This window comes from Mytilus californianus, unplaced genomic scaffold (assembly GCF_021869535.1).
Source record: "Mytilus californianus isolate M0D057914Y unplaced genomic scaffold, xbMytCali1.0.p SCAF_19, whole genome shotgun sequence".
Taxonomy (NCBI): Eukaryota; Metazoa; Mollusca; class Bivalvia; order Mytilida; family Mytilidae; genus Mytilus; species Mytilus californianus.
Genome location: NW_026262667.1, coordinates 12,057,440 through 12,083,138, shown reverse-complemented (window position 1 = coordinate 12,083,138; position 25,699 = coordinate 12,057,440). Strand labels below are relative to the sequence as shown.

General features: G+C 32.4%; 1 protein-coding gene across 3 annotated transcripts; it reads left to right on the top strand.

Moving 5' to 3' along the window:
• The first annotated feature begins 1,477 nt into the window (after positions 1-1,477).
• Positions 1,478-18,646, top strand: LOC127726950 (kelch-like protein 4). Of its 3 annotated transcripts, none has more exons than XR_007993727.1 (2): positions 1,478-1,531; positions 12,807-12,944. XR_007993727.1 is itself a non-coding variant. In XM_052234325.1 (2 exons), exons 1-2 carry the CDS (start codon positions 9,306-9,308, stop codon positions 15,250-15,252), a joined length of 2,493 nt encoding a protein of 830 aa, XP_052090285.1. In that variant the 5' UTR covers positions 9,038-9,305; the 3' UTR covers positions 15,253-18,646. The 3 variants fall into 3 exon arrangements, 1 of the variants encoding a protein (XP_052090285.1); XR_007993726.1 differs by lacking the exon at positions 1,478-1,531 and adding an exon at positions 8,263-8,363 and having other exon boundaries at positions 12,807-12,926; XM_052234325.1 differs by lacking the exon at positions 1,478-1,531 and adding an exon at positions 9,038-9,352 and having other exon boundaries at positions 12,807-18,646.
• Positions 18,647-25,699: the final 7,053 nt, after the last annotated feature.

Sequence of the window (25,699 nt, the reverse complement as noted above, 5' to 3'; positions counted from 1 at the left end):
ACCCTCCATCCCCTTTCAACACCTTAATAGTTTTATTATGATGTTTGTTAAATGTTCATATATATTTTTGGTCCATTTACAAATGTATTTTTGTAATTATGTCAGTTTAAGTTTGTGGGCATCTTCATTTTTGAATGCTTATGTTGCATGTGTTACACTTAGCATTTTAATATCTTTATATGGCTTAGTTGATCCCTTCCTAGGCCAAGCTATTGTATTCTGTATTATAATATTATCGTTTTATGGGGGTAGGAAAGATTTATTTTATTGCATCTTTCCCGGTGGCTTAGTAGACTCCTTCCTAGGCCAAGCTATTGTATTCTGTATTATTTTATTATCGTTTTATGTTTTGCATTCATTATTATCTTGTTGGACAAATGTATATGTGTATATATATATATTGTTTATTTTTGTATGAGAAACATTTTTACTCTGAATAAGTAAAAATTTCACAATTCACCTTCTTGTTTCTCTTTTCGTTTATGCATTGCCCCAATGGCCCAACAGAATGTAAAATACATGAGCTACTCGCTGACTCATTCAAGTGAATGTTAAACCTCTGGTTGTTTGTTTGGGTTGAAGGAGGAAAGCATAAATGTATTTAAAAGATGTATGCAAGGCGAGGTACATAAGGATTACTAGCAGTCTTTCAAAAACGTCTCTTAAAAAGACGAAATAGACGAAGTATTTGAAAATACAAAACATGCAAACAGAACTAACTTACTAAATCATGATGGGCCGTAATAAAAACAACGGAAAAAAACCGTAAGAACAAAATTACCAAAACACTGTGGCTTAAATTCACAAAATCTTGGCTGCACAAATCTGTTTCAGTGGAATCCATCATTATTTTTTTTTCTATTTTCTGATATCAAAAAAACGATTTTTTTATATCAGGAATTATAATTTTTTGTTCTATCAGAAAAGGTTTTTCAAGGCTTGATTTCAAAAATTCGTCAATATTTCTTGATATCAAGAAATATTTTTTGATATTATAAACATCGAATATATGATATCAGGAATTCATTTTTTTATATCAAGAAATATTTTTTTGATGTCAGAAAAAATAAGGAATAAATAGTAAAACGGCACTTCATAAGAAAATGTATTTCTTGACATTAAAAAATCGTCAGTATTATTTGATAGCAGAAAATCGATTTTTTTATATCATACAATGGATTTCTTGATATCAAAAAGATTTTTAAAAAAATCGAATGTCTGATATCAAGAAATATAAATAATTCTCTGATCAAGAAATCGAATATATCAAGAAATATTTATTTTTATATCAAGAAATATTTTCTGATATAAAAAAATCGATTTTTTTTATATCAGGTATTCAATTTTTTGATATCAAAAATTATTTTTTTTATATAAAAAAAGGAATAAATAGTCAAACGGCGCCTCATATATAATACAATCTAACTTATATGCAAGACCATATAAACTGTATAAATTTGACTGGACACCGACTAGAGTTATCTCTCTTGGATAGTTTGAATTGCACTTGAAAAAAAAACTTGTTTAACTGGTAAGTGATCTTGCTTGCCTTAGTCATATGGAACAATGTTCGTTTACAGTATAAACTGCAAACATTTGTATGAAAGTAATCAAAATAATATGCAACCTGCCACGCCCCCCCAAAAATCGCCTAATTTTTAACAGGTTGGGAACAACCCCTAGCCGGCCTATGCCCTAAATGTAAATGACTATCCCTTTTATGAGGGATAGAATTCAAGTGATAATTTGTTTTTTTTAAACCACTTCTAGGTACAAAAGGGTGCATGTTTATATTATTTGCAGAAACTTTGCCCAAAGCACAATACATCTTAATGGTATAAAATTTATATTGACAAAGACATGTCCATGAATTTTGGAATATTCATGGACTTCAATCTTCTTTATTTTTGAAAATAAGAGGACCCCTCTTTTAGAATATTCATGGACATCAATCTTCTTTATTTTTGAAAATAAGAGGACCCCTCTTTTAGAAAAGTTGTTCCAAATATAATGAATTTCACCCTTTTTATTGAAAAGGCTTAATTATTCTTTTTTCTACAACAGCAAAATAACCCCTTGTCTGAAGGACAGTCCCTTATTTGGGGGTTGTTCCCAACCTGTTTTTATATGATGTTCAACAGGGGACAAGTTTGTTCCTTGCTCTAGTTCAAATAATTTATTCGGACAATCCCTTCCACATGCTGCTTGAATGGAATCACTCAATTTTTATTTGAATTTCATATTTTTCCAAGCCTTATGCCTCATTTCTTGTTGTTTAAGAAATAATTCATGGAAACCATAGATTTGTTGGAAATTTACACATGGTCTGGGCTGTGATATTCATTAATTTTATCCCTCGCTAACGCTCAGGATAAAATTCTAATATCACGGCCCAGGCCATGTGTAAATTTCCAACAAATCTATGGCTTCCATGAATTATTTCGATTCTAATAGGACAAATACAGTCATTAAAAACCTGAAGCGAGGGTGGGTATGCCGTGTGTGTCGCTATTCTTTTTTACTCCCTGTTAGATAAAGCTTAAACTTTCTAATAAATATGTAGCTTGCAGCAAATATTTCGCAAATAACTGTTAGAAAAAAATGTGTTTATTCTTTTAACTCTCAAACCCAACATTTGCCATTTGTAATTTACATGTTTTTGTCGTAAGCTACCGTCAAATCCAAAGTTGACATTTCGTAACTAAGGAGCCGCCATGATGACTTGCTGAAATCAGTAAATATGCGAATAATGCGATAGAATAGAAAATAAAACAAACCCTACCTCAAAAAATCATTTTAATGCAATATTATACGAACTTCCAAGGTTCACGTAACGGAAAAACCTTCAGCTTTAGCGTTTTCATTTGTATGACGTCATGTTTTGAAATGACTTAAATGCGCCAAAAGCATTAACGGACTATGCGGAATTTTAATTTATTTTGATTTTGTATATTTCTCCGAGCTACTGTGCGTTTATTTTTGTTTGTTATGCATCCGAATAAGAATAGAAGTTCTGTAGTCTTTTTTCAATTGTAATTTTTAAAACAATAAAATCGGCATAGTGTTTGCAAATAAGTTCCGATACATGTGGATTTACGTAGGAGGTATTTTGTAACATCCATTATTATGTATATCTCTGAGTCTGCGCTAAGTATAGATATATCGAGTATTTTATCATGGTGTTGTTTACAAAGCGAAAGAAGCACGTCATATTAGAATATGCGTTAAAATAGAAATACACAGTTATATATTTTTTTTTAATCTCAATTTGCTTGGAGCCCTTAGATCCCATGCATATGTACCATGCATGAATAGATCACAGGGAAAGTTACGAAAGTAGTTTTTTCAAAATGGTTTTTCAAAGTGGGGAAAATGTCTAACTGACCAATCCGATTAAAGTATGTAATCATATGAAAATCATACTTTTGTAACATATAACGTGTTACAAAATATTTATTCTAGCACAATAGACTCAGACTTCAAATCATCTTATTACTAATGTAAAGCAGGGTACTGGAGTGGCAATTATTGTGTGAAATTTTACGAGTACGAGGACCAGTTACTGTCCTTGTGTCCAAATTTCCAAAGCTTTTCCTCCCCTTGCTAAATTTTAACTGATCATGAATTTATGTTGTACAATGTACTTGAAATCAACAAGTTACATGGTATTCAATAGAAACAAAGAAGTTCATTTTCAAAAGAATTTTGTTCTAAAGCAAGCTTTGATATTACTTTGTCTGAAAATGGTAAGTTTTCTAAAATCAAGGACATCATAAAGTGAAGCCTCTGCACGCATATCTTCCCATGACATGTTAAAAAAGTGAAAACTCAACATTTTCTTGCCTTAATCTGATAATTAAAAAACAAAGTTTGTAAAAATTTAATGAAAGTTATTTATTCATGAAACATGCCCATTATTGATATAAAATACAGGGTGACAGTACCTGGTCCTCGACCAGTAAAGACTCCGACTTTAGTTTCTCTTATAAACAATGAAAAAACAACTTACTACAGTACTATGCTAATTTTTTGTGGGAAATTTCATAGGTTCAATTACCAGTTCGTGCCACATTTGAATTTTTACATTTAATGATAGAGAATACATTTAATCAGGACAATAATTATGTGTTTTGCTTTTATGTATCAAGAAGAAACAGGTATGTCAATTGAACCAGACGCATCACCATTCTGACCATTATTGTTGAAAATTTGGAAGGTCCTCTTCCTGTTCAGAATGTGAACTTTTTGTCACTTGAAGTCAACGACTTACACTGTATTAAATAGAGTTCAATAGACGTATAGATTTCAATTTTGAAATCTTTTAAATTCTTTTAAAAGGAAGTGTATACTATAAAGCAAGGTAAGATATTGGTTTGTCTTTAAACGATAAAAAATACAAAATCGAGGACGTCGTAAAGCGTCATGTCCCCAGGTAACTGGTCCTCGACCAGTACACCTCAAAATTTACTTTTAGTGCAGACAAACCTGTACATCCGGAATAGTTTTAAGGCAAAGCATGACCTTGATAAATAAAAATCAAAAGTATTTTATGTTTAAGAAAATCAAAAACTTAACTGGATTTTGCTGTGCCCTTTTTAGCTCACCGAAGGGCCCCATGTGAGCTTATGCCATCACTTGGTGTCCGTCGTCTGTCGTCGTAAACTATTTCAAAAATCTTCTCCTCTGAAACTACTGGGCCAAATACCTTCAAACTTTAACTAAATGTTCCTTAGGGTATCTAGTTTATAAATTGTATCCGAAGTTTTGATCCATTGACAAACATGGCCACCATGGCTAAAAATAGAACATAGGGGTCAAATGCAGTTTTTGGCTTATATCTTAAAAACTAAAGCTTTTAGAGCAAATCTGACAGGGGGTAAAATTGTTCAATTGGTCAAGATCTATCAGCCCTGAAATTTCAGATGAATCGAACAACCCATTGTTGGGTTGCTGCCACTAAATTGGTAGTTTTAAGGATATTTTGCAGTTTTTTGTTATCTTGAATATTATTATAGATAGATATACAATGTAAATTGTAAACAGCAATAATGTTCAGCAAAGTAAGATCTACAAAAAAGTTAATAAGACCATAATTGTCAATTGACCCCTTAAGGAGTTATTGCCCTTTAAAGACAATTTTACACAATTTGTTCATCAAGTTTGCTAACATTTAAAAATCTTCTCCTCTGAAACTACTGGGCCAATTACCTTCAAACTTTAACTAAATGTTCCTTAGGGTATCTTGTTTATAATATGTATCTGAAGTTTTGATCCATTGACAAACATGGCCGCCATGGCTAAAAATAGAACATAAGGGTCAAATGCAGTTTTTGGCTTATATATAATATATCTCAAAAATTAAAGCTTTAAGAGCAAATCTGACAGGGGGTAAAATTGTTCAATTGGTCAAGATCTATCGGTCCTTAAATTATCAGAATAATCGAACAACCCATTATTGGGTTTCTGCCACCAAATTGGTAGTTTTAACAAAATTTTGCAGTTTTTTGTTATTATCTTGAATATTATTATAGATAGATATAAACTGTAAGCTGCAATAATGTTCAGCAAAGTAAGATCTACAAAAAAGTTAGTCTGACCAAAATTGTCCATTGACCCCTTAAGGAGTTATTGCCCTTTAAAGACAATTTTACACAATTTGTTCATCAAGTTTGCTTACATTTAAAAATCTTCTCCTCTGAAATACAGGTGAGCGATTCAGGCTCTTGAGAGCCTCTTGTTTTCATTCATACAGAAGGTGCCAGAATAAAGTTGGGAAAGAGGTTTGAGAACTTCCCCATATATAATACTGTAAATTCAGAAATGATTGCGAGGTTTTTATAATTGCGAATAATGCAACTGGGTGCGTATCGCAATAATAAGAACTAACATTCTGATATCTGATACATATATCTATAAGCAGATTTTCCTGAAATTGCAAAAATTAATCTTGCATTTTATGTCCATTCTCCAAAAATCGCAATAATAAATGCATGCAATAATTTCTGAATTTACAGTAATTGAAGTGAACTGTATTATTATATTATTAGGTGATATAAACTGTATCACTGATTGGACCATATCAAGTGAAACTCAAGTGTTTTGTTAATTTTATACGAAAAAATATACAGCAAAATCCAGTTAAGCTTTAAATTTTTAAACACATAAACTGCATTTGAAATTTATTTATCTAGGTCATGCAAAAAGGTCAAAATGAAGCTTTAAACCAACTTGGATGATAGACATTATTATTGCTATTTGTGAATCTGCTACACTTGAACTGAGAATTTGTGACACTAGAACTATTTATGTCATACAGCAATAACTTTCTCTTTTGTCCAGTCAAAAATTTTCTCTTGTAAAATTAATGGGACGAATGAATAATTTTTGGGATTCTGTATCCAGAGCGATTTTCTAATTTGGCCAATATGATGATAATTTACATGTATGGCCAACAAATTGGACTGTCATGGGACAAACAGGTCTGGTTGCTGTACAGTTAACTGACAGTGTCTGGCAACAGTAGACCTTTAAAGAATATATAATACAAGAGACAAAACAAGTTCTCCAGAAGGATAACTTAAGCAGTCAAGAAAACACTAGTTTTGAACAAGTAAATGCTTGCAAAAATTATCATGTGTCTCTTTTTTTCTCTTTATTTCTTGTACTTCATGAATATGTGCATACAAGGATATTACCACATGCTGATTCAGGCAGTATACCGGTAGTCCTTATATAAATTGATACAAACTGCCTTTGTAATAACAATTTTCCAGCGAAACGTTATATTTGCATAAGGCCCCAGACCACAATTAATGATCCCGCTTTTCTTTGTCCACGAATATAGTTCCTTTTAATTAGAGTGTATTTTTTCTTAATTTTTTTTCTTTCCCTTCCTCACTCATTTCTTAGTTTTTTTAGATGGAAATGAAAGAAGAGAGGTGAAATAAACTTTTGGATGTTGTATTTTAACTGATTTTGATATGGAAAGAGTGATTAGGCCAGGTGCATAAAGGTGATATTTACAGTTTTCGGAACATCTCTTGACTTGTCCATAGGGGTATGGATGTGTATTGGCTGAATTTGTAAGATACTGGGAAGCAATCTTTCTGAATGTTGGATATATGTTTGGACTAGTACTGTAATTTACACACACAAAATATTTGACAAAAAGATTCGGTGCATTTTTTTATGAAACAAAACGTTATAAAGAACTAATAGAGAATTTAATTGTGGTCTGTGGCCATAAGGATTGAAAACATGATTTGAATGATTGAACTGCCAAATGTCATCAACTTATGTATCACAAAAAGATTAAATGTTTAATGGTAGAATCATATAAAATTAATTAATCACCAAGTCTGTTAGAACATTCATAAATAACATGATTTATCTCCCTTTCACTGAATAGATTTCTGAAATTGATGTGATCAAAGTTGATAACTGTTGCATGCTATGCTTGATTGGTGTTATCATTTAGTGTTGTAGGGATACAGCTATATTAAATTGGCCTATATTTATTTTGTGAAGTATGATTCCTGTTGTAGGAATGTAATAAAAAGTGGTATGTCACACCCAGCTTTTTGCTCACTAGTGGCCCTAAGGCCAGTGTTAGCTGTTGCCATCCTTTAGTTTAGTATCTGCCTTTTCCCTTGTCCATCTATTTACTTAACTCTTAAAATACTTTGTAGGAATAAATCATGCCTTTATAAAAAATTTTGTTTTATAATAATTGGATGAAAAATGTGGACGTCAGAGGAATTAATGTTTAAATTGAGCAATTTTCAAATGTATGTGTATTTAGGTGTGGATAAAAAATTAATACATAAATAAAACAGGTGTATGTGTTTTTATTTAGTATCATCTATTTTATTTAATATGTTTAATGAAAGTGTTTACTTCACTTTCATGCTTTGTATGTTGTGATGTAATTTAATTTCGGTCTCCTGTTGTTGTCTGTGAGTCAAATGGGTGGATGTGCATCCTTGCATGGCCTGTGTTAACTTTAAATCTCTCACCTGTGAAATATTAAATTATGTTCAAATTTTTAAAACATAAAACTTAAAATTATGAAATTACTGTTTAACCATATAATGACTCTGTAAAACTTTTACGACAACTGTGTCCTACATATATATATACTAAATAGTTTTTTAAATGAAAAAAAACTCTCACAGTAGGATAATCTTACACAATATTATAACTGAGTATGTTATCTGTTTTAGTATAAAAATCAATGGACATTTAAGGGTATTTAAAAATGTCTTGGGATGGTTTTGATATGCTGAGTGGGTGGCCGGTAACAAAGTATTAGAGATATTATCCTAACAAACGTTATATGAACAGACATCGTAAAGTAAATATAGGTAAGAATTTCTACAATAATTATACACATGCTGTTGAATAAAACGTTAATTACTAAAACAGAAAAAAGGGATTCATGTGTCAAGTGCCTGTGGTCCTATAATAAATTTATGAAAATGTTGGTAATCATGGTAATAATCTACTGTTCTTGTTGTTTAACTTTATAAAGTTTAAAATAGTAATTTTTTTTTTTTCCACTTCCATGAAAATACTGGTTTTCAAATAACACACATTAGCCTAGCAAATTAAATTCGTATCTAGCATAAACTACTATATATATTGTATCCATAGACAGTCAACTGTAATAAAACTAGAATTAAGGTAAGAATGTTGACAATTAAGTCAATTTTTATGCCTAACTTTCAGTACATAGTAAACATTTTTCAAGCTGAACAACCAGAAATCGACAAGATAATTTTGTATTAGTGATAACAAGCATGAATCAGAAAAGCTGAGAGGTAGACATTTGTACATTCAGACAGGGCTTCAGGCCCTACGTTAAAAATGAAATATATCTAAATACAAAAGATTAATAACTTTCCAACTTCAGAGGCAAACATTAATGGACAAGTCCATCTATTTGAGGGGTAAGGAAAGGGTCTACCGGTATACCAATTATATTTTGGTAGTTAATGTTTGGAAGATGATTCTTAAATCTTTAATCAAAGCTATGAATTGAGTTTATTTAAAAGTGTTGAAACATTTAAAGATATTAAGTAATTTTTTGCATGTTATTTTGAAAGTTTATGAGATAATCCCGAGGAGATAATCTTTATGATTGACAAGCCAGGCGTATATTTCTCCTATCATCACTTACAGGGATGAGAAATCACGAATAGTTTAGTCAGTATCAAGGATAGCCATCACGATTATCGGATTATCTCCTAATATTTCATTCATGGATAATTTGACAAGTGTAAAAAATTAACTTATTTGTTTTTGAAATGGCTGACAAGAGAGATGAAGATATTAATGCTACTCTCAATGGAAAGTAAGTTTTCATTTATGATCAGATGATTTTCCTCATGTTGTCCTGAACTGTCAAACTTAATTCAGAAAATCATTATAAAGTGAATGATGATGTAATTATGTCCTGATCATCTTTAACGAGAAATAACTGTATATTTGCAAATCATACAAAATGACTTTGTGTTCAAAAGTCCTATTTAAACGGTGAGATGAATTTGCTTGAATCTTCACAAAAGTGTTGGACACCATATTAAAAAAAATGTGCATGTCGATGATGTAGCAAAACAAATCTTGTTTCTCATACATGGAAGGGGAGATAAAAAAGATTTTATGTCTTTATTTTATACAACATGATTTTGACCTTGTAATTTGACAGGATTTAAATGTAACTTCACTGAAAATAAGTATACAGCACGAAGGTGTGTAATAAAGTCATATGAAACAAGTTTGTAATTTAAATGTTATCAACATTATTGAACCAATGCATGCATATATACTAAACAAAGTCCTGCATGCATGTTTTTTTTGTATTTAATACGAGTCTATAACACTGTATAACGTATTATTGACAAATAATATTTCATTCAGTGATTGTTGTTCTTAATCTAATTGACTTTCAAGTTAGTTACCAAAGTTTACCAGATCATGACATTGATAAACAATTAGCACAGAGCAAGTGGATCCAGCACGTAACAAATAAGTGAATTAATAGATATTTTTTTTATAATTTCACATTCATGCCCATTTGTTAATTAGACATTTATTTAACAGTTGTTAAATGATTTGTTGTATTTAATTTGTTCTTTAAGAATTCAGTGGCGGATCCAGAACTTTTCATAAGGGGGGACCTGCTCCAGTCATGCTTCAGTGATTCCCTATATAATCAACCAAATTTTTCCCACAAAAGGGGGGCCCCCCTGGATCCGCCTATGGAATTAGTTATTACTGTTTACCTCCAGTGCACATTTGTTTACATTCTTTCATCACGGTTTTCCCCTCGCACTTCCGCTGTGCGGTGGATGAGGTTCTAACGAGAGGTTGTTGTTAAGGCCACTGCATACGGGAAAATATCGGCAAAAAATTAGTGTACAGTAAGACAATAAGTTGATAGCATTGTATATATGATTATTTTAATGATTTTAATGATTTAAAAGATTTTCTTTTTACTAGAAAGTTCACATACACTTGTTTTAGAGTAAAACTTAGCCATTCAAATATATATAAAACATATTCATCTTTTTTTTTGAATTTGAAGTTTCATATGACTTTAAACTTTTTTGGTTTGATATCTTGAAGGTTAATTGAAAGTGGAAGGGGATGTCTCATTTTAGACCAGAATTAAATTTCTTATTTTTATGATGTATTCAATGTGTAAAATGTTTGACTAAATAACTAAACATGTATTGCTATCCAGTCCTACATCCTGTGGATACTCATTATATATTGGCATTGCACAAAGTCATACTTTTCTCAGACTACTAATGATAGCTATACACTAAATCTGTTGAAGGTGTACTGATTGACATTTTAGTCTGGGAAAACAAGGTTTATTTATTAGTTCTTTTAACTGGCTAGTAGCTTTCAGCAACTGCCAGTACTCTCAGATCAGCAATTTTGTCTTTTTGTTTGTTGTTTTGTGCTTAGTGCTGGTCTGAGGAGTTTAGCCTTTCCTTCTGATTTTTGACAGTTGACTAATGCAGAAAATAGACATTTTATTTTTTAGGCTTCTGCTTATATTATTTAACATGTTAGATAAATAAATTTTAAATTCTAAATAGATAAACTTAAGGTAACGTTTTAAATTGACATATTTCTCATTTACATTTCCCAAAAGGTTTGGTTTGCTGCAAATTCAGGTGGGGCATCCCCTCGGATTAGAAAACTATGATTTTTTATCAGCTGCTGTGTTTAGGGATATCTACAGGGACATCTAAGTCCAAAGAACATGCAGTATTAGAAATCAGCTTTGAATAAAAATGGATATTAATGTTTTCCTCTCAGTAAATACTTTAGCATAAGATCATGCATATATGGTCCAAGATATGTTTGGGATGAAATCAGATCTTTAACAATACAGTAATAACGTAGCATTATATTGTATGATATTTTGTGATAGCACTCGTGGCTAGATTAAGTACTGAGGAAAACAGTGTTCTGCCTTTTACTGAATCATTTAACATATAAACATCAATAACTTATCCTGTTACATCAAACTATTATGTAACACTTAATGATGACCTACTGTCACCGTACAGATGTTATAAGGTGTGGCCAGCTTCAGGGGTATTACATGGTAAACAATTATATCATTACAAACTGTGTTTGTAACTTAGATGTATGCACATTGTTTTTTTACAAACAATGGCTTTAGGTTTCTGGAAGACATATATGATATATTATGAGAGCAAGCAACAAAGTTGTAGAGGTTACAATGTTTCTAACCCTTCAAAAACATCTTACATCACTTTGTTTTAACCAGGTTACCTTTTCATTTCCTCTCTGGGCTTCATTTATTTGTAATGAAACAATGAAGATATTATTTTTTAATTCACCTAGTCAATAGGGCTTGTCAAAATATTCAAAATTTATTATTTTTTTGATAAACACTAACCATGGTTGTTTGAATCATAAGAATATTAAATATACAGGTAAATTCATTCAAACTGAAATTAAAAAAAAAAATAACAAACCACTCTGCTGCATTAATCAATATATATTTAAAGTGTATTTCACACCTTTGCAGGCTATTCTCAAGTCTTTACTAAAAACGTTAAGAATTTAAAAAATATTAATAACAATGAAACATGAACATTAATGAAAGGAAAAAATCAGAAAAATTCTGCTTCCAATTTTAAGGAAACAAACTTGTATGTCTCTCCATATACAATATATATATCCATCAATGAGTTTAAAGGTTCCCATTTACCATGTTCATCCTATCTGAATCAAATTAAGTACATGTACATGGTTTTAACAGAGAATTGGGTGTAACCTAAACAATATCAAGGTCAGGGTCAAGGCTGAAGTTCACCTGGTTTTATCATGAAAATGATTTATAAGTATAGAGCCTGACTCTTGTGTTCTATTTCTTTCAACTTTATACAGTAGTTGTCCAAAATAAAGGATAACCCTATATAATATCAAGATACAGGGTCAAAGACTCAAAAGGTCAAGATCTCTTGATAGTACTATGAGTAAACAGGCATTCAAGTTATGTCAGAAAGTGATGACGTTGTTAAAAGAATATCTTGGAGCTTATTTAAAACAATGATTATAGTTATTATAATTCTACAAATATTTAGAAGTTCTGAAATAGAAGAAAAAAGTGAGCAATCCTGAGTATCAATTTGCCTCATTAGAAAGTATACTTTATTCAGAAGTCAATTTATATTCAGCTGTATTGTTCAAAATTACTTACACTGTGTACTACAGTTTTTGTAATTAGAATTATTAATTAAGTTTCTTTTCTTTTTCAGACATGATGAACCAGTAGGCAGTTCAGCTAAAGATTCTAAGGTCAAGAAAGAGAAAAAGCCAACAAAAGCCAGGTCTTACATTGAACAGATTAAGAAAAATTTCTTGCTTCCAACAAAAAGTAGTTCTAGTAAAACTAAGGACGGTCAGAGTTCACCAAAATCACCCACTGACGTAAAACCAAAGTCCAAATCAAAAACAAAAACTGCTCCTAAACCACCGAGTCCTAAACCAGCAGTGAAGTCAAAAGGCCAAGCACCTAGTATACCTAAAGAGAAAGTAGATACAACTAGTCATCAGGCGGCAGAAATTCACAAAAAAGAAAAAGCACCATTACCACCTGAGAATAAACAAGAACTATGTCAGCTTAAAGAAAAACCACCATTGCCAAATAAGAAATCTGAACCTAAAACACAACCTAGTAATTCAGTAGTAAGTGGAGATAACTCTGTTTATACCACAGACAGTAATACTTCTACTTCTGGTCCAAGGCGTCGGCTGTTTAAATCCGATTCTAATTCTTCAAAGGACTCTGTAGATTCTGTAGCACAAATAAATGGTTCGGCAGATCGTAAAACATCGGATAGAGGTTTAAGGAGGTCTGATTCAATAGAACAAGAACGAGTGAAAAAATTAGATATCCCAGAAAACAAGTGCATTTTAGACTTAGCCATGGCAACCAGTGCAGATCAGAACAGTGAAGGTCAAGGACAGTTAGAATATATCTATGTCACAAATAATAAACTCAAATACATGAACCAAAACTTTCAGAAAGTCAATGCTAAAATGTATGACTATAAGTGTGATGTCAAATTGAAAGTTGGTGATCAGAATTACAAAGCTCACCGTCATGTACTGTCAAATGCTAGCGATTACTTTGCAGCCATGTTCTCATGTGACATGAAAGAAAAAGACCAGGATGTTATTGAATTAAAAGAGATAAGTCCAAAAGGGTTCGCTGCTATGATGGATTATTTCTATCACGGTTATGTTACTATTGATCATGACAACATCGAGGATGTCATCGAGGCTGCCAGGTTCTTTCACAATGATTGGCTGTTAGAATGCTGTTGTGACTTTCTGATTCGGCATTTAAGTTTAGAAAATTATACTGCAGTCATAACCCTGGCTGATAAATATTGGCTTGGAGACTTGAGATGGGATATTTTTCGATTTATTGGAGAAAACCTACCAAATTTAACTCAGCAAGAAATGTTTTATCCAAACTTATCATTGGAGCTTTTGCTGCAGTTTTTGATAGAAAATATATATGCTGAAACTTCAGAGAGATTTCTACTTGATGTAATTCTTAACTGGGTCAATGCTAACCCTGAAGAAAGAAAGGAGCATTTACTTTCACTCTTACGACAAATTCGTTTTCCACTCATGGAAATTGAAGAATTGGAAACTTTGCCTGAGGAAGTAGTCCAAAGTACGGAAATAAAAGATGTGGTTGAAGATGCACTGAATTACAATTTAAATTTGATGGGACAATGTCTAAAAAAAGGGGAAATCTACACGCAGAGAGGTGCAAGGACAGTTATAACAGTTCTCTCATTTAGTGAAGAAGGCAATGTTCTTGTGTATCGTGATCCAGAAAAGCCAGGATTTTTTGTTGAGCAGCTTGGTCCAGTAGGACTAGATACTGTGGACTACCAAGCTTTAAGTCAATCTAAACTAGGTAACTTCCTGTATGCTGCCGGGGGATATGACGGAACCTATTCCAGTACAAACCGTGTTTTCCGATTTGATCCACGGTATAGAGATTGGACAGAAGTAGCATGTATGAATCAACCCAGAGTCTCGTTTTCAATCTGCAGTTCTGATACACAGTTGTTTGTAGCCGGTGGTGTTAATCGAGTGGAAGAAGATGAGTCCATCTTGAATTCTGTTGAAGTTTACACTGCTGAAGATAATTCCTGGACAGAACTTCAGCCTGTACCAGTCAAGTGTTGTGATGCTGCCATTGTATTCCATAAGAATTGTCTGTACATGACTGGAGGTATAAGTATTGATCCAGAAGATCCTATTCCATTAAATAGCACATGGTGTCTCAATCTTGGGGACGACAGTGGTTGGGTACCGAAGCAAAATTTGTTGACAGGAAGACAAGGTCACAGTATGATACCATACAATGACAAGTTATTGGCAATAGGTGGATACACATCAAAAGATGACCTTATGACCTTCAAAGACTGTATAACTAATGAGATGTATGATATTGAAACCAATCAGTGGACTGAAATAGCACCAACACCAGAACATTTTGGACATTTATATCGTCACAATGCTCTCTATGGTAACAAGATTTTCGTTGTTGGTTCTTCCACAGTTGTGGCCAATCTGTATGTTTATGATATTGAAAGTGATACTTGGGAAGAATGTGAATCTATAGGCCCTAACATGCAGAAGTTAGCTATTCTAGATGTAGCGTATCCATATTCATAAACAAGCTTTAAAATTGTTTGTGTATGGCAGTTGGAGCTTCGATATTTATGCAGTGCAAACAAAAAGTGTTCAGACTTGTAAATCCTGTTACTTGAGGAAAGTGATTTTAAAGTTGTCTGTATGTCTCACTTTATTAAATTGGAATGTAATGTAAGATATGTTTTTCCAGCTTGGCTTGGCCTTTAAGTTATTTTTTTTTAATATTTTGCCGTGGTAAGTACTGAAATTATACAATGATGGATCCAGGACTTTCAGAAAGTTGGAGCAGAGGTGCCCACTGAAAATATGGGGTCTTGCAGGCAAAAATCAGAAAAATGCACTGAAAGCACAAATTTACCTCCACCGAGATCCATCTCTTTTATCATATTCTCATTTATCAAAGTCATTTTTTTTTTTAAACTGGAAATTATATTTAATTATGACTGAAAAAAAAGAAAAAAAGTATGAAATGAAATGTTGGTTTTGACAGATAGAATTTCATTTATTTTAAAGAATATTTAAACTTAAACTGTAAAATCAATAATGCTCTATGAAACTTTGCTAGTCAGTTATCGGACCAAAATTCAAATGTAAAATTTATATTTTTAAAGGCGTTAGTTAAGTGTAGTAAATTTGATATATATATATCCTTTGTAAGGACAATTTTACTGATATTTAAGGAGTACTCTATGAATTTATAGTTTTGATAATTTTTGTTACTGCTTTTGATATAATACACATTTATGATAATGTTTGGTTGTATGATAAAAGATAATGGTTGTTTTAAACGTGATCATGATTGTTCTGTTTATTGTTTCTTGTTGTTCATAGCAGATTGTTTTTAATTAGCGAAATATAAACAGCATGAATAAATGCATTTTTGTTCAAATAAATAACCTAAATAACAATTTAGATATAGTAATTGGCAACTAATGCTTATTAAAAGTGTTCATGTTATTCCAAGTACCTATTTTAAAAAAAATTTAAACTCTAAATTTAGTGAATTATTAAATTAAACACACTGTTACCATTTTTTCCCTTATAGTTATTCCATGTCAGCTTATAAGTACAAAGTATGTGGTAATAATAATTGTTTAAAATCTTCAGCTATTAATGTTGTCTTTTTTATAAAAAAAAGATATGCTTTAGTATGTTTCTATTTTTTATCAATGTTACAAGAGAATGTATTTGTAATTGTGATTGTATATTGTGTGACTTTTAAGACAAATTTATAGCTTTTAAAGCTTTTAGTTAGTTAGTTATGTTTGTTTGTTAGAGCTTCCATATTTACAATTGTTAATTCTTTATACTTGATGAAATTTTATGTTGATAATGTTTCAGCAGACAAATAGTCTGTATCAATGATCATCATTTTTATATATTATCTTGAAAACTATATTTTTTTTGAAAATAGACAAACTGTAAAAAGAAAATGATCAGTAATATACAAAATCTACAAAAATGCCAAATTACTGAAGCCATTAATCAATTCCTTATAGAAACGTCAATTGTTATGTCACTTTGAGATGATATATTTGTGGAAGTTGACATATTTAACCAAAAATGACAATTTTTCACATAGTTTTTTGGCAAATTTAGATATGAGCAACAGACTAACCCAAAAAATATTTTACTCACATTAACATCTTTGTAAAAAGAAGTCCTATTTTGGCAGTTTTAGAAAAAGATGTTAAGCACACAAGGCTTATGGTAGGATAAATACAGCATCTTCAATATTATTACTAATAAAATATCATGATTGAATAAATTTAAGAGAAACAATATTGCTGTGTTAACATACTGTTAGTCTATTTAACTTTAACATTCATTTTGTTGCTTGTACATGTATTTACTTGTACATGTATTTACTTGTACATGTAATTACTTGTATTTTTTACACTTTTTTTGCATAATCTGATGATACTTATATTTTCATGTTTTCAAATCACTTTCTTTTAAACTTGTTTTTTAACTTAAATCTTTTATTTAGCTGATGGAGACTAAATGCTACATGGTGGTTTGCATTTTAAATGTCTTACATGCCTCTAAACAAATAATGTCACTATTATAGACAAGATTACATGTGGTGAAAAATTGAAAAGTCTTAGTAATTCAATGAACAAAAACCCTATTTAGAGTTTAGTACATGTGTATTAACCGGATATCCAGCCTGATATCAAAGATGGTAGCCATCATGAAACAACGAATCAAGTTAGAATAGGAAAGAACAGCTTCATGTAAATAATTCATTAATTGAGTCAGTATTAAGTGGGGCGGAAGGACCTTTTTTTTCAGGAATTTGGGATTGAACCATTAATGGGAATTTGGGAATATCCAGTTAAATCGTCAGGAATTCAGGATTTGATTAAATCATGATACAGGAACAGGCACATTATTTTTACGGGAATTTGGGATTTGGCATTTATCTTCTCAGGAATTTAGGTTGAGACCACCTCCTACACCCCCTATACTAAGCATGGATAAAAGAAAGATAATTCTTCATAAAATGAATGAACCAAATTCCCAGATCTTGTGAAAAAGCATTACATAAGACTTAAAAAATATCTTAAGGATCTAAGTGTTCATTGTTTGAGCCAATATATATAAATACGATGTGCAAAAAAGAGAAAAACATGATTAGTTGAGTCATTGAGGTTTTTTTTACATATACAGTTTATACATAAAAGAAAATGTTTAAGTTGATTTTTTTTTTGAATTTCATTGCGTTTGAAAAAAAAAAAGCTAGTTTAAGGCAAATATTGGGCATTACCATATTTTTTTAAGTAATTGTAAAATACTGTTCAATCCTCTTAAGACATGGGCATCATTTATATTTTGTCGTAAAATATTAGATATTAATAAAGTCCAGTAAAATTTGCATTCTTGAACACTAAAGGGACCATTAAATTCTGTTCTAGTTATTGAGGTGTATATATTACTTTTAAGTGTTTATTAGGGAATACTACATGCATTATACTTTATAAAACAATTCACTGCATTTAGTTGTTTGGGAGACTAATTGTGTTTGCTCCGTTTCTTTAAGTTATTTGTTGTTAATTCTTGCTTGTCCCTCACTTTAAAGTTGATATGAGGGTACCAGTTAACTTTTGATGTATATCTTACTGCATGTAAAGGAGTTTTTTTGATTATGAAAATGTTACTTTTTTGGAACAACAAACAATTGTGATCAGTCTTGGGACAGTAGTTAATAGACATATTTTAAAGTGGCCTTACAGTTTATCTTGTTACTCATTGGTATGCAAATTTATTTTAAAAAATGTCATGTTTACTTATGTTTTCTTAATTATGTTCTCTTTTACATTCCAATGATCTTTATATTTACATATATACATTAAATTTTTCATTTTATTATAGTTTAGCTGAGCGCTTGCCACAATAAAAATTATAACTGTCACTGTTTTAATTTATTCTTCCTGACACACGGCTAAAGTTAGAATGTGAGATATAGGGATTACCATCCTGCAGTGGGGACGGCATAAAGTATTTGTATAAAGCTTTATATTTCATACCTTGTATGCAGATGCCTCATGTTACAGAATTTCCATCTGTCATATGTCCATAGTCCTTGACCTCATTTTCATGGTTCAGTGAAAAAAAATTACCCCGGTATAGTTTTTTTGTCATGTGAAATACTTATTATGAGTAATAGGATAACTATATTTGGTATATGGGTTCCTTGCAAGGTCAACATTTCTGTCAGACAGGGTTCACTTGACCTCAACCTCATTTTCATGGATCAGTGATCAAGGTTAAGTTTTCGTGGTCAAGTCAGTATATCAGATACTACAAGCAATAGGCTAACTATATTTGGTGAATGGTCTGATTGTAAGGTGTACATGTCGGTCTGGCAAGGTCCATTTGACTGTGATATAGATCATTGGTGTAATACTTCTAGTAAAACCTTAATATTGCAGGCTTTTAACATAAATTCAATTGCTTTAAGTGAAGCAGGTGAGACATTTTAGCGTGTGCACTCTTGTTTTTCCACCTTGAGTTTTAAAAAGGTTAGCAGTATTATGGTTTGGTAAAACAACGAGGTAATCTTGTGCTCAACTGGAGTTTGAGAGTCTAGCAATTATCAGTTTTATTTATTATAAAACCACATGGAGGTCTTGTGGTACTGCACTCACCTGGAGTTTGAGATTTTATATAGGTTTATTCCATTGTTGGGCCAAACCAGACTTAAAAATTGGTATTCACTACCTCTCCACCAATCATGTGGCATTTAGTAAAGGCAGACTAGTCTAGGTGTCCGAATAATATGCTTAAATACAGCAAATGACATGTTTCTTGTGTACTGTTATCAGCTAAATTAGCACTTTCAAAATTCTCAGCATATCAAGTCTAGTACATGGTATCTTTTTATCACATTTACATCCTGAATATGCATATGATACTAGTTGCTTGATATTAAACTGTTATCAACCACTCATGCAATTTGATAGATTTTCAGTTGTTTAATTTGGCATATCTTGTATACAGATGCATTATGGTCTCCAGTTTCGGGACCAATAAATAAAGTTAAGATGTATTAGTTCCTGGCTGCTATAAGTGTTCATACTCTAGGCCAATATATAAAGTTAAGATGTATTAGTTCCTGACTGCTATAAGTGTTCATACTCTAGACCAATATATAAAGAGAAGATGTATTAATCCCTGGCTGCTATAAGTGTTCATACTCTGGACCAATATATAAAGAGAAGATGTATTAATCCCTGGCTGCTATAAGTGTTCATACTCTGGACCAATATATAAAGAGAAGATGTATTAATCCCTGGCTGCTGTAAGTATTCATACTATTGTTAATTCATTGTTATAATTTGAACACAAATTTTCATGTATTTCGTGGTAAGGTGAACCACAAATTTCAATGTTCATTGAAGTACTAATTTTGGCAAAGCTACAAAATCAAATATCCACAAAAATGCAATTTTTCCTTGATCCATAAATAAAACTGTTATCACAGAGATATGTCTCGCCTTTTTATACGACCGCAAAACAATTTTTGTGGTCGTATATTGGTATGACGTTGGCGTCGTCGTCGTTGTCGTCGTCCGAAGACACATGAGTTTTCGCACTCTAACTTTAGTTTAAGTGAATGGATCTCTATGAAATTTTACCATAAGGTTCAATACCACAAAAGGAAGGTGGGGTGTTTGGGGGTTATGGTACCAACAGTTAAGGAATTAGGGGCCAAAAATAAGCATTTTTGTAACTTCCAGACATAACTTGTGTGTAAGTGTATGGATCTCTCTGACATTGTCCCACAAGGTTCCATATCACAAAGGGAATGCTGGGATTGATTTTGGGGGTAATTGCCTCCAAATTTTAGGAATTAGGGGCCAAAAAGGGGCAAAAAACAAGCATTTTTCTAGTTTCATGACAATAACTTGTGTGAGTGTATGGATCTCTCTGACATTGTATCACAAGGTTCATTATCACAAAGGGAATTCTGGGATTGATTTTGGGGGTAATTGCCTCCAAATTTTAGGAATTAGGGGCCAAAAAAGGGGAAAAAAACAAGCATTTTTCTAGTTTCATGACAATAACTTGTGTGTAAGTGTATGGATCTTTATGAAATTGTACCACAAGGTTCCATATCACAAAGGGAAAGCTGGAATTGAGTTTGGGGGTAATTGCCCAAAAAGTTTAGGAATTAGGGGCCACAAATAAGCATTTTTCTAGTTTCCAGACAATAACTTGTGTTCAGGTGTATGGATCTCTCTGAAATTGTACTGCAAGGTACCATACCACAAAGGGAAGGCTGGGATTGATTTTGGGGGTAATTCCCTCAAAATTTTAGGAATTAGGGGCCATAAAAGGGCAAAAAAACAAGCATTTTTCTAGTTTCAGGACAATAACTTGTGTGTAAGTGTAAGGATCTTTATGAAATTGTACTGCAAGGTTCCATATCACAAAGGGAAAGCTGGGTTTGAGTTTGGGGGTAATTGCCCTAAACGTTTAGGAATTTGGGGCCAAAAAGGGGCCCAAAAACAAGCATTTTTCTAGTTTCCAGACAATAACTTGTGTTCAAGTGTATGGATCTCTCTGAAATTGTACTGCAAAGTACCATACCACAAAGGGAAGGCTGGGATTGAGTTTGGGGTGATAAATCATAAGGGGGTTCAAAAAATTTGTGGGGGATTTTTTTTTTTCCTTTTTTTTTTCTTTAAAATTTTCCATTTTAAATTGGTTATTTCTGATTTATATATAAAAGCAAATAATAATGATATGGTTTGAATAGGTAAATAAATTTTTTTTAAGTTCTTAGACCACTTTCATTCTGTGTCAGAAACCTATGCTGTGTCAAATATTTAATTACAATCCAAATTCAGTGCTGTATCAAGCTTGAATGTTGTGTCCATACTTGCCCCAACTGTTCAGGGATCGACCTCTGCGGTTGTATCAAGCTGCGCCCCAGCGGAGCATTTTATTTTATTCTAGTCAGTCAACAAACATGGCCATCATGGCTTAAAATAGTACACTCTGGGTAATATGCAGTTTATATCTCAAAAACTTTCAAAAGTTTCAAAGTCAATGAACCATGATCAGGGGTGGGGCTATATAATCTCCATGGAAACAATACTTGCAAATGCCAATACATTTGCATACCAAATATCATTGACTTAACATTAGCAGTTCATCTTAAACTGATCTAATCACAAACTAATACATGTAAACTAAGCAAAAGTTTCAAAGTAAATAGACCATGACTGAGGGGCGGGACCAAATATTCTCCATGGAAATGAGATGTGCTAATGCTTATACAACTGTACACAAATTAACATTGGCCTTCCACTAATGGTTCCCCTTGAACTGACCTAATCACAAACTAATACATGTTAACTTAGCAAAATTTTCAAAGTCTATAGACCAAGACTAAGGGGGCGGAGCCAAATAATCTCCATGGAAATGAGATATGCCAATGCTTATACAACTGCATACCAAATATCATTGACCTACCACCAGTGGTTCCCCATAAATTAACCTAATCACAAACTAATACATGTAAACTATGAAAAGTTTCAAAGTCAATAGACCTTGACTGAGGGGGCGGGGCCAAATAATCTCCAAGGTAATGAGATGTGCCAATGCTTATACAACTGCATACCAAATATCATTGACCTACCACTAGTGGTTCACCATGAACTAGACCTAATCACAAACTAATACATTGTTGACGCCGCCGGAAACAGCATACCTATGTCTCGCTTTTTGACTCCGTCAAGGCGAGACAAAAATTAGTACCCCAAAAAATAAATGAATCGACAGTATTGTATTTGATTTATAGACTGATTGTTAGTTGTTTTTGTATGACTGGTTTGTTACGGCCTTGACTGTATTTTCATCAACCTTATATTTCAGTTTCTGATTTTATGTAAGTGATAGATATAAAAGGAGATGTGGTATGATTGACAATGAGACAACTATCCACCAGAGAACATATCAAATACATCATCAATAGAATGCTTGAAATGAGACAAATATGCACCAGAGAACATGTCAAATACATCATCTAAAGATCGCTTGAAATGAGACAACTATCCATCAGCGAACATGTAAAATACATCATCTAAAGAACGCTTGAAATGAGACGACTATCCATCTAAGAACATGTCAAATACATCATCTAAAGAACACCTGAAATGAGACAACTATCCACCAGAGAACATATCAAATACATCATCTATAGAATGCTTGAAATGAGACAATTATGCACCAGAGAACATGTCAAATACATCATCTAAAGATCGCTTGAAATGAGACAACTATCCATCAGCGAACATGTAAAATACATCATCTTAAGAACGCTTGAAATGAGACGACTATCCATCTAAGAACATGTCAAATACATCATCTAAAGAACACCTGAAATGAGACAACTATCCATCAGAGAACATGTCAAATACATCATCTAAAGAACGCTTGAAATGAGACAACTATCCATCAGAGAACATGTCAAATACATTATCTAAAGAACGCTTGAAATGAGAGGACTATCCATCAGAGAACATGTCAAATACATTATCTATAGAACGCCTGAAACGAGACGACTATCCATCAGAGAACATGTCAAATACATTATCTAAAGAATGCTTGAAATGAGACGACTATCCATCAGAGAACATGTCAAATACATTATCTAAAGAACGCTTGAAATGAGACGACTATCCATCAGAGAACATGTCAAATACAACATCTATAGAACGCTTGAAATGAGACAACTATCCACCAGAGATCATGTCAAATACATCATCTATAGAACGCTTGAAATGAGACGACTATCCACCAGAGATCATGTCATATACATCATCTATAGTATGCCTGAAATGAGACGACTATCCATCAGAGAAAATGTCAAATACATTATCTAAAGAACGCTTGAAATGAGACGACTATCCATCAGAGAACATGTCAAATACATCATCTATAGAACGCTTGAAATGAGACAACTATCCATCAGAGAACATGACAAATACATCATCTATAGAACGCTTGAAATGAGACAACTATCCATCAGAGAACATGACAAATACATCATCTATAGAACGCTTGAAATGAGACAACTATCCATCAGAGAACATGACAAATACATCATCTATAGAACGCTTGAAATGAGACAACTATCCATCAGAGAACATGTCAAATACATCATCTATAGAACGCTTGAAATGAGACAACTATCCATCAGAGAACATGACAAATACATCATCTATAGAACGCTTGAAATGAGACAACTATCCATCAGAGAACATGACAAATACATCATCTATAGAACGCTTGAAATGAGACAACTATCCATCAGAGAACATGACAAATACATCATCTATAGAACGCTTGAAATGAGACAACTATCCATCAGAGAACATGTCAAATACATCATCTATAGAACGCTTGAAATGAGACAACTATCCATCAGAGAACATGACAAATACATCATCTATAGAATGCTTGAAATGAGACATCCATCAGAGAACATGACAAATACATCATCTATAGAACGCTAGAAATGAGACAACTATCCATCAGAGAACATGACAAATACATCATCTATAGAACGCTTGAAATGAGACAACTATCCATCAGAGAACATGTCAAATACATTATCTAAAGAACGCTTGAAATGAGAGGACTATCCATCAGAGAACATGTCAAATACATTATCTATAGAACGCCTGAAATGAGACGACTATCCATCAGAGAACATGTCAAATACATTATCTAAAGAATGCTTGAAATGAGACGACTATGCATCAGAGAACATGTCAAATACATTATCTAAAGAACGCTTGAAATGAGACGACTATCCATCAGAGAACATGTCAAATACAACATCTATAGAACGCTTGAAATGAGACAACTATCCACCAGAGATCATGTCAAATACATCATCTATAGAACGCTTGAAATGAGACAACTATCCACCAGAGATCATGTCATATACATCATCTATAGTATGCCTGAAATGAGACGACTATCCATCAGAGAAAATGTCAAATACATTATCTAAAGAACGCTTGAAATGAGACGACTATCCATCAGAGAACATGTCAAATACATCATCTATAGAACGCTTGAAATGAGACAACTATCCATCAGAGAACATGACAAATACATCATCTATAGAACGCTTGAAATGAGACAACTATCCATCAGAGAACATGACAAATACATCATCTATAGAACGCTTGAAATGAGACAACTATCCATCAGAGAACATGACAAATACATCATCTATAGAACGCTTGAAATGAGACAACTATCCATCAGAGAACATGTCAAATACATCATCTATAGAATGCTTGAAATGAGACAACTATCCATCAGAGAACATGACAAATACATCATCTATAGAATGCTTGAAATGAGACATCCATCAGAGAACATGACAAATACATCATCTATAGAACGCTTGAAATGAGACAACTATCCATCAGAGAACATGTCAAATACATCATCTATAGAACGCTTGAGATGAGACAACTATCCATCAGAGAACATGACAAATACATCATCTATAGAACGCTTGAAATGAGACAACTATCCATCAGAGAACATGACAAATACATCATCTATAGAACGCTTGAAATGAGACAACTATCCATCAGAGAACATGTCAAATACAATGAAGCAGAAGTAATCAAAGGGATATTTAAATTGATGATAAACTAACAAAACCATGGCAAAAACCAAAACTTTCAACATTAAATTGAGACTATCAGCAGAGCAGATGAAACATTTCAGCTTTTCTATTTGTCACTTGTTTTTAGGAAGAAGTACTTTGCTTAAATCAAAGGATTGTGATAGCTGCTGCCAACAATTGGTGTCTGTAAACATCTCTCCCAAGTCCACTGGGCTGATTGAAATCGAACATACTTGTAGCTTAAAAGCGTGGTTGAAGCAGAGACAATATTGAAGTTTTCAAAGGTCCAGGCAATATACAGAA

Bases quoted from the DNA above. Each gene is read 5' to 3' on its own strand.
- LOC127726950 (XM_052234325.1), top strand. From the start codon at position 9,306: ATGGCTGACAAGAGAGATGAAGATATTAATGCTACTCTCAATGGAAA. The intron at 9,353-12,806 runs GTAAGTTTTCAT...TTTCTTTTTCAG, and splicing joins AATGCTACTCTCAATGGAAA to ACATGATGAACCAGTAGGCA.